Here is a 15,072-nt window from a genome sequence, read left to right on the forward strand (position 1 = left end):
ATAATTCCAATTCCAAAGGAAGCAAGTGCTGACAGGTGTGAAGATTACCAACCTATCAGTTTAGTAAGTCACGGTTGCAAAACACTAACACGAATTCTTTACAGAAGAAGAATGGAAAAACTGGTGGAAGCCAACATCGGGAAAGATCAGTTTGGATTATGGAGAAATGCAAGAACACAAGAGGCAATACGGAGCCTACAAATTTTCATAGAAGATAGGTTAAAGAAAGGAAGATCTATGTTTATAGCAGTTGTAAACTTAAAGAAAATATTTTGACAATGTTACTGGAATACTCTGTTTCAAGTTCTAAAGGTGGCAAGGATAAAATACTGGGAGTGAAAGGCTATTTATAATTTGTAAAGAATCCAGACAACAGTTATACGAGTTGAGGGGCATGAAACAGATGCAGTGGTTAAGAAGTAAGCGAGACAGGGTTGTAGATTATCCTCAATGTTATTTAATCTGTGTACTAAGCAAGCAGCAAAAGAAATAAAAGGAAAATTTGGAGTGGGAATTAAAGTCCAGGGAAAAGAAATAAAGGTTTTGAGATTTGCTAATGACATTGTAATTCTGCCGGCCGCGGTGGTCTCGCGGTTCTAGGAGCGCAGTCCGGAACCGTGCGACTGCTACGGTCGCAGGTTCGAATCCTGCCTCGGGCATGGATGTGTGTGATGTCCTTAGGTTAGTTAGGTTTAAGTAGTTCTAAGTTCTAGGGGACTGATGACCACAGCAGTTGAGTTCCATAGTGCTCAGAGCCATTGTAATTCTGTCAGAGGCAGCAATGGACTTGGGAGAGCAGTTGAATGGAATGGACATAGTGGATATAACATGAACATCAACAAAAGCAAAATGACGATAATGAAATGAAATCAAATTAAATCAGGTCATGCTGAGGGAATTAGATTAGGAAACAAGATACTGGGGGAAGAGCCACAGAGCGAGAACAAGAAATGAATACAGTACGCAGATTTAGAAGCATGTAGGTTGCAGCAGTTACTCTGAGATGAAGAGGCTTGCACAGTATAGAGTAGCATGGAGATCTGTATCAAACCAGTCTTCAGTCTGAAGTCCACAATAAGAGACATATTCTTGCTGATACTCCAAACTAATGACTCAAAATATCAAACCAACAGGTACTTGTTATGCTGTTTAATTTCAGCTATACTTTCAACAGCAAATGCTCAAATTGTTCCTTCTGCAATAGCAAAACTTACTTATTTCTTTGTTTTTGCTCAGTTGAACAAATCTTCCATTTTCAAAGAAGTCAGCATTCAATGGTTGTTAAATATCAAACAGAAAAAAAGAATATATGCCCATACATAAATGGAGCTATAAATAGACAAGTTTCTTTGTTTTTTAATATAATGCAATATGAAGGCAATCTCCTCAGCAACTGATTGCTCATTCCTTGTAACTAAATCACTGGTCACTGAAACAAGAATATCATAACATTCTCACATGTATACTGAATTTTATTACTTCTAATGCACAACTTTTGTATCTATTTCTTTTAAGGGTTCCATTTATCAAATTTTTAATTAAAGTTCATGAACAACTAAAATATCTGTTTCAGAATGTGTGCTTTCACAACATATTGCTGCTACAGACTTCTGTTTCCAAGTCTATTGCTAAATGACAGTTCAAAAATGGCTCTGAGCACTATGGGACTTAACATCTGAGGTCATCAGTACCCTAGAACTTAGAACTACTTAAACCTAACTAACCGAAGGACATCACACACATCTATGGCTGAGGCAGGATTCGAACCTGTGACCGTAGCAGCAGTGCGGTTCTGGACTGAAGTGCCTAGAACCACTGGGCCACAACGGCCGGCTTACTAAATGACGTAACACATCACACAACTCTATGGCAGCATAATGGTAGCTGATGGGTGTTAAGACTGTACAGTTAGTTCTCCAATAAAATATTTCTCTCAGGACAGAAATCTTACAAATATTAATGTTAATTTAATTTTTGTCACTTATTTCCAATTTTCATATACACTGTCCTCCTGCAATCATCTTCGTGCATCTCTCCTATGGATTCAGCTAGTTGGTACATATTTAGTACAAGAGATGTTACAAATGAAAATGTTTAGGATTAGAACTTCAGAACTTACAGTTTAGCAAACATGATCAAAGACAAAGGAACAAGGAGCCCAAAGCAAAATAGAGTGCTAAGCCTGACTATACAATGTTACAATTTACATGAGCTTTTACACACACAATACTTACTCTATTTTAGGGTTTAGATAAATACTCAAAAGAGTATAAAAAATATCATTTCGATACTTTTGTTCCTTTCCTTGTGCATTATTCTCACAATACAGTTCTGCAGCTTTAAAATCCTTTAATTGGTTCACCAAAATATCAAGAGCTTTCTCGTGCTCTTCGATCTGTAACACAAAAAAGAGGAAGAAAGGCTTTAAAAAAAGGTTAAATGTGTGAATTTGTTTTACAATTACTGGCATATTACTACGTTCCACAAGAAATGTCAATTTCATGAAGACATTAAGTGTTCTCAAATGCCAGTAGATGCGGATGAGGAGCTGTAATGAGGCTTACATGTACTACTACATGCGAGCAAGTAAAGACTCAATTCTTTTGCACATCACAATTATACTCATACTCAGAATCAAATGAAGAATGGCTACTATTTATTTGCAAATTTAAACCATGCCCAAACGTCTATAGGTACTCACAGAAGAAGAAGAAGAAGAAGAAGAAACCGCATCAGTACTTTAGATGTAAATGAGTGCACTATGGAGTGATGGCTCCAAACATTTTGACATGGTAACACAATAACTGAATAGTAACAATTTTCCCACAAGACATAAACCCTAACAATGACAAACTGCTGGCACTGAAGGAATATGACACCTCTCAAACTCAAGTGACCCAGAAGTGATCATAGGTGAACATTATTCCACACTTTCCTTGTATTTCCATTAATAAATGAAAGTCAAACAGCTGAACAGAACAGTTCTCCATAAACTCAGTGAACAGCACATGAAATCGCCTAGAACCTCATCTTATCGTATTCTTTCAAAATAGAAATGTTTCACTTAAAGTGATATTTTTAATTGACCATTGCAAAAATCTTGTGAAAGAATTAATATCACACATTTTTGGGAATGGGGAGATTCAATCACAAAGTAATTGTTTTGGTAGTCTCTATTTATTTACTCTGTTACTCTCACTCTTTTGTTCATCCCTCCTCTCTCTCCTACCTCCACTTCATCTTTGCCTCCCCTCATCTTCACAAGTGGTACCCACCAAAGATGAGGCCCGAACAACCCAATCCCCACCAATATATCCCCCTTTTCTCACTGAGGAAGGAATTGAACAGTTCCAAAAATTAGGATAGTTGTTTCTGCTTTTATGTGTGTCTGCTGGCAGTACATACAGTAGTGTGCCAGTTCTCACAACTGGCCATAATTAGTAACACCACTAACAACATCCATCGTACTTTGTTTGTGCAGTGGGTTTAGTTTAGCTTCTTTATTACATGTGTAAATGAACAGGTACAAGCTTTAGTTTGTGATCAGTTGTGATTTTTAATTTCTTTATTGGTTTGTGCATTTTCAGTGAGCCCAGTTAGGCTACTTCTCATTTCCTAGGATTTCTGTAGCAGGGGTGTTTTGGATAGTTTGTTTTCCACAGCTTGTCTTATTCCCTTATTTGTATGCTTACAACAACTAGTCACATGTTATGATCTCAGTAAAATGGCATGGTGAAAATTTCTGGGACTGGAAACTGAACAATGTGCTTTTTGGGCCAAAAAGCACGTTTTTGGCATAAGTGCACACACTCAATTTTTTCCCATCAAGTAGACTCAAGCCCTGAAGTATGGATGGTAAGACCTTTTTAGACAACTAAAACTGTTTTCCAGCTAGTCAACTAAAACTGTTTTCCAGCTACAAATTTTATTGGCTATGGTAGTAGATGGAGATTAGATGCAAGACTTGTTTTCTTTCACAAACAGAGCCGTGTTGTATGTATGCTTTTATGCAGTTTATCTTTTTAAGTTTTACACTAACAAGAGCCTGTTTTGCATCTTGGACAACACTGTTCACAAACTTTCCAGCAGATGAAATAAAATCACCTTTTTGGTAAAGGGCCATAAGTTTCCATCCTCTGCTTTGATTAGTGATTAGTTTGAGGTACAGACCAAATCTTGTACATAATGAAATACTGGTGCGAAACTATGTTTAAGGCTTTTCAAAATGGTCCCAATAATTCCTGAGAAATCTTTGTTTGCATATCATTTTGACTACTGTTCAACAATAGTTGCATCAATTTAGCATGAAGCTTTCTCATAGTTAACTCTTATTTAAACGTTTTTTCTGCTGTGCCTGTAGCATCAGCTATTTCATAAACCTTGAGTGGCTGTTTGGCCAATACCAAGTCGTGGACTTTATTTGCATTTTCATCTGTGGTTGCAGTTTTATGAGATCTTCCACTTCCAAATTCAGCAACCCATTTGTCAACTGTTAAAAATAAATAAGCAAATTTCTTACAGATCTTTATCAGTTTTAGGTGACTTTACGTTGGCAGTCAAAGAAATCAAGCAAAGAATTTTATGGTAGCATGTATTTCCAGGATGTCCATTTGAATGAAACACACACAATGTGACTAAATAAACAAAAACACTCCATAGGTAAAGTTGGGACTTAGACACACATTATTACACATGTACCAACATAAGAAAATTTCACTGACATCAAAATCATCACTGTGTCAGGCTGTGGACTTTTTACCTTTCGAGTACAGCAGATCAGCCAGTTTGAGCTCCTTTTAACTGCCATATGTATTAATGTAGTGATGTAGATGTAGAATTGCAGATTGACAGTTTTGTAAACTCTTATATCAGGTTAAACAGTTTTTGTTCTTTCAAATCTTCCAAATGCTTAATTATTTCTGTTTTAGAATTTCATTTACCTAGAGACTGCACTTCTTGTGCGCAGGTGCAGAGGGAATCTGTGAATAGCTAGAAGCTTGACTTGGCCCACTTCACGAGTTCGATACTTAGCATGGGATCTACAAGATGTATTTGCTGCAGATAGTCAGCACTGACATTTGAAGCTGCAAGTGACTTTTCAGGTAAAGACAGCCTGCGATCACAGTGCTTAGTGAGGAAGGCCATTCATATTGAACAGTACGATCAAGTGTGAATTTCATGATGAAAATGTTTGAAGTTTACAATGTTGAAGAAAAGTGGACATCAAAATGCTTGACTGATGACAGAAAGTAATTTTGTTGTTGATTTATTAAATTGAACTACATTCTTGGAAAGATGTGACGTGATGCCACATATGGAGAAGCCACTTTTTTAAATTATTTGTTGTTGTGCTGAGTGTAACTGTTTTCATGCTTTTTTTGAATTGTTGCAATAAAGTATGTGCTGCCCCAGTGACTTCATTACTATTTTGCAATAGTCATATGCCATAGCCTACTTCTGAAGTAACACATATCAAGGTCCTGTAGCATTCGGATTGGAGGGATGTACAATATCTATTGAGGAATGCCAGTTGAGTGGTCACTCACTGACACAGTAGCAGACTGTGAATCATGTTTAGAAGTTACATTTGATCCAATACGACATGCCCTGTAGGCTACAATCTAGGTTACCACTCAACAATTACCACTACAGATCCAGTGGCAAAATTGGGTAAGAAGTTGCAATGTTTTACATGGTGTCCTTTGTGTGGAAACTTCTGATTACAAGTACTGCCAGAGGTGCACGTAAAAGAACTGTGTTACTTGACAGAGAGAAGGAGAGAGAGAGAGAGAGAGAGAGAGAGAGAGAGAGAGAGAGAGAGAGAGAGAGAGGCAGCAGTAGAAAAGTAAAGAAAAAACTAGAAATAATAAGTTTTCTTCGGAGGGTTCTTGTTAATTTGTCAAATTGTGTGTGTGTGTGTGGGGAGGAGGGGGGGGGCGGGCAGTTAGTGACACGTGGACTCACAGCGATATGTATACTGTAATAGCATTATTAATTTAATGTACTGAAGCCACAGGGGTTGTGACAATGTTTATTAACCATTTAACATCACTAGTCCAGATATTTGTCACCCACTTAAAAGAGCATACTGATATAGAACAGACTCCAGATGGTCATGTGACCCTCCATTGCCCTTCACTGATGTAAGATGTGGCAGTGAAGTAGTGTGTTTGTGGCAGCTGCTTGTAAGGAATCAGTCCAGTAAGGTGTGGAGACATGACAAGGGCAGAAATGAGCTATCGTCTTTGGATTTGCCAATGACCACATAGTGAATGAAATCATCTAATCTGTCGGTGTATCGATGCAGACTGTCCAATGTATCTACATGGATGGTGTACCATTCTCAGCCAGGTAACACGGTGTAAGAACAGTGGTTGTAAGAAGACCTTACCCAACAGGGTACAGACGAGTGTCGTACATTGTCAATTACAATCAGTTTCAAACCCAACAAACATAGGCCAACAAATATAGGTCCTGCTCAAACAGTTCCCAAGTGAACATTGCAAATGGAACTGCATGCAATGGACGCTTGCACTTTGCAAACAGCCACTGCTCACAGCAGCACATAGAGTTGCACGTATTTTATGGACCAAGCAATGCAGAAACTGGACAGTAGCTGATAGGAAGCATTTTGACTATTTTTGTTGTATCCTCGTGCATAAATCCCGAATATGCCAAATTTTTTTATCTACCACTGGATGAGGATATCAATATGGTCAGCATAAGATATGTTATTGGGAGGTAGAGCCTAACATAGGTCATATACAGAACTAGAGGCAGCTGCAGATGCCAACTGCACTTAACAACCCTGTGACATCACAATGCTGATAAAGTCCACCACACTGTACAGCACAACAGATCACTCTACTCTATGATGCTGTGCAGAAGATGCCATACTAGCTACATGATGACAACTTTGCTGTGGACTTTCATTCTGTAAATATAAGCAATTGTTTGAACTGATCCAGATGGTGAAAACAAATTTGTAGCTCATCCATCACTCAAATTCTTGGCTCAGCTGCAGTTTTGCAGAGCTCATTCGATTCCGTTCATCCTGCATGAACAGATAAAGGCAAAACAAGACATGTTACAAGGAGTAGGGGTTATTAAACCCATTACATATAGTCAATGGGCAAACCTACAGGGTTTGTGTGTATTTGTGTCAATTTTAAGGCTACTATCAATGTTCAGACAATACTGACTTCTATGCTATTCGAAAGCCAAATAAGTTACTGGCAAAACTTTTGGAAAATACATTTATTGGATGCATATTTCCAGTTACCATTAGATGTTAAGTTCCAGAACCTCTTAGTGGCAATTATAGTGTATGAACTATACAGGTACAATAGATCACCTTTAGGTGTCACAAGTGCACCCGCCTTATTTCAGAGATACTTGCAATAACTCGTCCAGAGAATTCCTCAAGGTATAAATTACCTGGATGACATTAGCGTCCCAAGGGCCATAAGAGAGCAACATCTTCAAAATCTACAAGTATTTTTGGTAGACTCCAGTCAAACAAGTGAAACTGTCATCTGGATAAATGTAGTTTTTCCTTAAACGCTGTCATGAATTTAGGGCACATATCAAGTAAAGTTAAGGTAAAACCAACAGTTAAGCATGTTGAAGAAATAAATAATCCACCTGCTGTCAAAAATCTGAAAGAATTACAATTATTCCTATGGGAAGTATCATGTGATGGCAAATTCATACACCATATGGTTCAAGTAGCTCACCCATTAATCCAGTTATGCAAAAAGGGTGTTAGTTTTAAATGGTCTCCAACACAACTTTTCAACAATTAAAAAGGTACTTACAATCTGCTCACTGCTTTACAAACTAGCCGATGCTAGTAATTGACACATCGCAATATGGAACCACAGCAGTACTATCCCACAAAAATACTGACAGCATGTGGCAACCAATTACGGCACCAAATTTCATTTTATCATGGACCATATGCCACTGATTTCCTTATTCATCCCCCACTCAAAGATCCCAGAAAAGACAACACAGTGACTATCGAAGTGGGCACTGTTCTTAGCCAGTACCATTATATGCTCACCTCTAAGCATACTAACATGGATGCATTTTCCCAACTAACTATGGTGTCAACCAAAGAGTTTAATACATAGGAGGCACTACGTTTTCAACTTGACAACCATATGCAGCAAACATTAAATGATTTCCCCATCTTCCCACAGAAAGAGAGTGGGATATGCTTCTTCACAGGGTACCATTGCCAGTTCAACATTGGTGGTTAAGACAGTTATCAAAAGGAGCAGACCCACATTTCACACCTACTTCTCCCTCCGAGACCACCTTAGTGCCAAGGATGGTTTTTTGTTGGCCATAGAGACTACAGAATGTCTTGTCATCATTCTTCTCATTCTCCAACCAAGAATTCTAAAGTTGCTTCCATCAGTTACACTGGGGCATGAGCTGCATCAAATCATTAGTGCAACTGGCCAGGCATAGGTAAGGAAATCTAAATAATGGTCTGCACTTGTCACGCCTGTGCCCAAAATCAGCCAGGCACTGCTGAACACTTATCCCAGAACACCCACAGGTTATTCTGGACTGTTCAAAGGTGCAATGTGGCTGTTGGTGGCGCTCTCTCCCATTTCCCAAATATGGCCAGACATTCTCAATGTAAACCCTTCATCTGGGTTCAAAAATTACTGCCAGAGGAACATATTATTCAACATGACACTTGCTCCTTTCCAACCAGCATCAATTTGGCCAGTCAGGGTATTTAAAACTTAGATAGGCAACGCAAACTTAGTTCCTACGAAATCTAAATAAGTTTCCTCATGAGGTGGTGGTCAGCCTCAATGGTCATAGTCCAGCAGAACTGCAACACAGGCTTTAAAATGGTTTAGCTCTTACCTGTCGGACAGGAAACAAAGAATCATTTTAACTTCAAATGGAACCAATTATTCCTCAGACTGGAAAACAGTTCCCCAAGGAGTCCCACAAGGTTTGATATTGGGTCCCTACCTGCTTCTTTTTTATGTAAATGATCTACCACTTTCTATTGATGTTCATTCAGTGTTATTTGCTGATGATACATCAATTCTAATTGAAAATGGGGTATCTGAAAGTATTCCAGAAAAAGCCAAAAATACTTTAGAAAAACTCGAATCTTGGCTCCATCAAAACAGACTAAAACTAAATGTAACTAAAACCAAAATGACGCAATTTGAAGCTAAATTGGTAGAAAGGACTGAAATAAAGATAACTTGCAATGATCAGGATATCACAGAAGCAAATCACATGAAGTTCTTAGGCCTAAATCTTGATAAAAATTTAAATTGGAAGGTACACATAGATTACTTAGCAAATAAACTGAACACCTTGCCATTTGCAATGTATATTTTGTCAGGTGCCACAAACATGGATACCAAAAAGATAGTTTATCACTGCTACTTTGAGTCAGTTATTCATTATGGCATAATCTTCTTGTGAAATTCAGCAAATGTCATTAGGCTGCTAGTATTACAAAAGAAGATAATTAGAAACATGTATGTTGCTAAAAAATGGGAATCCTGTCGACCATTGTTAAGAAATTTAAAAATACTATCTATCCCCTCACTCTACATATATGAGGTGGTGGTGTTCTTATATAAAAATCAACATAAACTAGACACTTTCTGTTTTGACAACAAAAAGTTCAAGGCAATCGTAAAATGCGTTTTAGACAGGTACGTGCCGAGTAAAACTGTGAGGGACGGGAAAAATCCACCGTGGTACAACAACAAAGTTAGGAAACTACTGCGAAAGCAAAGAGAGCTCCACTCCAAGTTTAAACGCAGCCAAAACCTCTCAGACAAACAGAAGCTAAACGATGTCAAAGTTAGCGTAAGGAGGGCTATGCGTGAAGCGTTCATTGAATTCGAAAGTAAAATTCTATGTACCGACTTGACAGAAAATCCTAGGAAGTTCTGGTCTTACGTTAAATCAGTAAGTGGCTCGAAACAGCATATCCAGACACTACGGGATGATGATGGCATTGAAACAGAGGATGACACGCGTAAAGCTGAAATACTAAACACCTTTTTCCAAAGCTGTTTCACAGAGGAAGACCGCACTGCAGTTCCTTCTCTAAATCCTCGCACAAACGAAAAAATGGCTGACATCGAAATAAGTGTCCAAGGAATAGAAAAGCAACTGGAATCACTCAATAGAGGAAAGTCCACTGGACCTGACGGGATACCAATTCGATTCTACACAGAGTACGCGAAAGAACTTGCCCCCCTTCTAACAGCCGTGTACCGCAAGTCTCTAGAGGAACGGAGGGTTCCAAATGATTGGAAAAGAGCACAGATAGTCCCAGTCTTCAAGAAGGGTCGTCGAGCAGATGCGCAAAACTATAGACCTATATCTCTTACGTCGATCTCTTGTAGAATTTTAGAACATGTTTTTTGCTCGCGTATCATGTCATTTCTGGAAACCCAGAATCTACTATGTAGGAATCAACATGGATTCCGGAAACAGCAATCGTGTGAGACTCAACTCGCCTTATTTGTTCATGAGACCCAGAAAATATTAGATACAGGCTCCCAGGTAGATGCTATTTTTCTTGACTTCCGGAAGGCGTTCGATACAGTTCCGCACTGTCGCCTGATAAACAAAGTAAGAGCCTACGGAATATCAGACCAGCTGTGTGGCTGGATTGAAGAGTTTTTAGCAAACAGAACACAGCATGTTGTTATCAATGGAGAGACGTCTACAGACGTTAAAGTAACCTCTGGCGTGCCACAGGGGAGTGTTATGGGACCATTGCTTTTCACAATATATATAAATGACCTAGTAGATAGTGTCGGAAGTTCCATGCGGCTTTTCGCGGATGATGCTGTAGTATACAGAGAAGTTGCTGCATTAGAAAATTGTAGCGAAATACAGGAAGGTCTGCAGCGGATAGGCACTTGGTGCAGGGAGTGGCAACTGACCCTTAACATAGACAAATGTAATGTATTGCGAATACATAGAAAGAAGGATCCTTTATTGTATGATTATATGATAGCGGGACAAACATTGGTAGCAGTTACTTCTGTAAAATATCTGGGAGTGTGCGTACGGAACGATTTGAAGTGGAATGATCATATAAAATTAATTGTTGGTAAGGCGGGTACCAGGTTGAGATTCATTGGGAGAGTGCTTAGAAAATGTAGTCCATCAACAAAGGAGGTGGCTTACAAAACACTCGTTCGACCTATACTTGAGTATTGCTCATCAGTGTGGGATCCGTACCAGGTCGGGTTGACGGAGGAGATAGAGAAGATCCAAAGAAGAGCGGCGCATTTTGTCACCGGGTTATTTGGTAACCGTGATAGCGTTACGGAGATGTTTAACAAACTCAAGTGGCAGACTCTGCAAGAGAGGCGCTCTGCATCGCGGTGTAGCTTGCTCGCCAGGTTTCGAGAGGGTGCGTTTCTGGATGAGGTATCGAATATATTGCTTCCCCCTACTTATACCTCCCGAGGAGATCACGAATGTAAAATTAGAGAGATTAGAGCGCGCACGGAGGCTTTCAGACAGTCGTTCTTCCCGCGAACCATACGCGACTGGAACAGGAAAGGGAGGTAATGACAGTGGCACGTAAAGTGCCCTCCGCCACACACCGTTGGGTGGCTTGCGGAGTATCAATGTAGATGTAGATGTAGAACTACAGCACTTGCCACAGAGATAATTTGAAACTTCCAACACATCGTTTAAAACTTTATGCCCAAATGCCAGAGTATTTGGGGTTAAAAATTTTCATTAAAATAAAAGGCAGTAATATATTTAAGATGGAGCTTGGTTCATTGAAAAGATTGCTCTTTACTCTTCGGATGGAAAAGTCTTGTTATTCCATCAAAGAATTCATTGCGGACAGCTTCACAGTCTGAAAACAGGGATTGTATGACACTTATTAGTTTATGTACTTGTGTAGCTCTAACTTAGAAATGTAAACTTTTGTATTGCTCTTAAAAAAGAGGAAAAAGTCTCTTTTTGTAAACCTTGACATGTCTCCTGTACATCAAATCAAAATTACTTGAAAATTGTATATAATGAGATGAATAAATCACATAACAAATAACATAACACCTGTACCACTGTTAGATCTTTTGCAGCCAATCCATAGAGCCCGGAACAGCACTGTATTATCATGTGGGCTCCCATTTAAGGGCTCATATATTTGGCTGCAACTTGGTGTGGACCATAGGCACCATTGTGAACAAAGGGGACACTCATTTTTCGAAATCCAGGCTGGGCAAAACCAACTGGTCTGCCACCATCAACACTCGTGGCCACAACAGGACACCACCACACCCCCTAACAGCAACATAAGCCCTTTGATCACTGAGCGCTTAGCCGCAGCCAGCCATCGTCCCGATCTCCACCTATATGGCAACAAGACTTCTGTTCTCATGCTTCTCCAGCACTGTAACCACAACCCACATGAAGCAAACCTATGAGGGTTGAACGGCACCCTACACTGCCCTATGATCTCAGTCCCTGCACACACCTCGGAAAGCCAGTTAAACTTGTGGAGGCAGGCACCAGCACTGACTACACAGAAAATGTGCTGCCCCTGCTATCTCACTTAAACATGGTAGATGATATCACTATCTTGTCTCTCATGACAGCAGAGCTGTTAGTGGCATTACCAGCATCACCAGCAAAGCACTGTTTGAACAATTTTTGTCCTATGTGCCAGTTAAATGAAAGAGGAATATGGTATCCTGATCCACCAGTGACAAAGACACATATGTTTGAACTACCATCAGGTGAAGATATTGATACGATCTGCACAGTGTAGAGACTGTGGGCAGAACAAGAAGCCACTGCATATTTTAACTATGTAGGACAAACTCTCTGGCATCAAGTGGTCTATAAAGTCCAGCATAATGTACACCAGAATAAATCACTCAAGTATATGAAGCTGTTTGGTACATGCTACACAAGCCCAGTGAATCTGGATTTTGTATTGTATTTTTTGAGTGGCTTGCATTCTCTTGCTGACAGACTTTTCTGTGTTTACAGAATAATTGTGTTGAAACTTCTCATGTAAAGTCACCAACTCCATCTCCAGGCAGATAAGAACTCTGAATATAACCCTTACATCTGGCAGCTAATACACTGGTGTTCAGTAGTTGTAAACTTGTACCCAAGCACAGCTTGATGGAAGCTCATTCAATGGGTGTAGCAGTCAGTGGTTAGAAAGTTTGTGCATATCACTGAGTGCACTGGCATCCCAATGACACATTTAACCCACAGTATGTGGAAAGTTTAGTTCAGGCAAGAGGTGGTTTAGTGATGTTTTGGGGGTGTTTCTCGTACCATAATTTGGGTGCACTTATTTAGGTTACTGTTAACATGAGCCAGGACATTTATTTAAACTTTCTTGGTGACTGAGCATTACCTTTTCTTCTACATCTTCATTATTAGTATGCTGTAGATACTCCTGTCTTCCAGGATAACAACTATGTTCAAAGGACTGCATACATATTTTTCTGGTTTGACCAACACTCAGGCACCCTATTCCACCTTGACTGGACCACTAAAACACCCAATCCCACACTGAAAGTTTGAGAGACTATTTGGAACAGTGGGTAAAATATACCAATCAACATCCTGCAAATTGGTAGCTCTACAGGTTCTAATCGTGAATAAGTTGAGCTATACATAAAGGAAGACAGGAAGTCTTTATAAAGTATTAAATGTTATTAGCTTAATGTTTCCTAGTGGTGCCTAGTTTTTCTCTAGTTTGCATATTAATGAAGGTTATCACAAGAGGCACATAAAGATGAAAGAAGCAGAAATTCATGATCATACATTTTGCTTGATTGTGGGGAAAACTACCCCACAAGTGACATTTTATGATGCCAACTTCCACGAGCAAAATACTGAGGTACAGTAATAAGGATTAATCCTCCATACACACATGATGTATAAAGAAATTAGGAGAATGCACAAAATAAAGTGAAAAAACAAAAATTTATTTTAAGTGGGAAGCTACATAAAATATCAGCCCACAGTAAAAAAACAGATCAGAGACAGCACACGAAGGTAGAGTGCACTGAATGATAAGTATATATAGCCACAAGTAAAACAGCTGAACATAAAAGATATTCATTTATTTATTTATTTAAATGTCTAGTTCCATAGGACCAAATATATAGCCACAAGTAAAACAGCTGAACATAAAAGATATTTATTTATTTATTTATTTAAATGTCTAGTTCCATAGGACCAAATTGAGGAGAAAATCTCCAAGATCATGGAATGTGTCACTCCAGGAAATTACAACATAAAAGTAATAACAGATAAAGTAAAATGTTTATGAACCCAAAAAAGTCAAGCCTCAAGTTTAAGTAAACCCAGTCAACAATATAACAACAATCAGCTTAATTTTTCAAGGAACTCCTCAACAGAATAGAAGGAGTGATCCATGAGGAAACTCTTCAGTTTCGATTTGAAAGTGCATGGATTATTGCTAATATTGTTTAATTCTTGTGATAGTTTATTAAAAATGAATGCAGCAGTATACTGCACACCTTTCTGCACAAGAGTTAAGGAAATTCAATCAAAATGCAGACTGGACTTGTGCCAAGTATTAACTGAGGGAAAGCGGCTAACTCTTGGGAATAAGCTGATGCTGTTAACAAGAAATGACAGTAAAGAATATATACATTGAGAGAGCAACGTCAAAGTACCCAGACTAGTGGACAGGGGTTGACAAGAGGTTCGTGAACGTACACCTTTTCCCGAACTGCCCATTTCTGAGTCAGAAATATCCATTTAGAATGGGTAGAGTTACCCCAACATATAATACCATAGACATAAGTGAATTAAAATAAGCAAAGTAGACTTATTTTTGTTTAAAACAGTCACTCACTTCAGATACCATTCGAATAGTGAAAATGGCAGCATTAAGTCTCTGAACAAGATCCTGAATGTGGGCTTTCCATGACAGTTTACTATCTGTCTGAACACCTAGAAATGTGAACTGTTCAGTTTGCCCATTGTGTGAAATTAAATTTTTTTTTTTTAATAGTGTGTTAGAAGCTGTAAAAACTGAGTCTT

The 15,072-nt window shown here is 38.8% G+C and overlaps 1 protein-coding gene across 1 annotated transcript in view; it reads right to left on the reverse strand.

Annotated features, from left to right (window-relative positions):
- LOC126470339 (transforming growth factor-beta receptor-associated protein 1-like) overlaps positions 1-15,072 on the reverse strand; it is a 176,046-nt gene that overhangs the window by 20,626 nt on the left and 140,348 nt on the right. The window contains exon 12 of the mRNA XM_050098127.1: positions 2,235-2,395. Coding sequence (XP_049954084.1) covers positions 2,235-2,395 — 161 coding nt within the window. The remainder of the gene's footprint in view (positions 1-2,234; positions 2,396-15,072) is intronic.

The sequence above is a fragment of the Schistocerca serialis genome, chromosome 3 (assembly GCF_023864345.2).
Source record: "Schistocerca serialis cubense isolate TAMUIC-IGC-003099 chromosome 3, iqSchSeri2.2, whole genome shotgun sequence".
NCBI lineage: Eukaryota > Metazoa > Arthropoda > Insecta > Orthoptera > Acrididae > Schistocerca > Schistocerca serialis.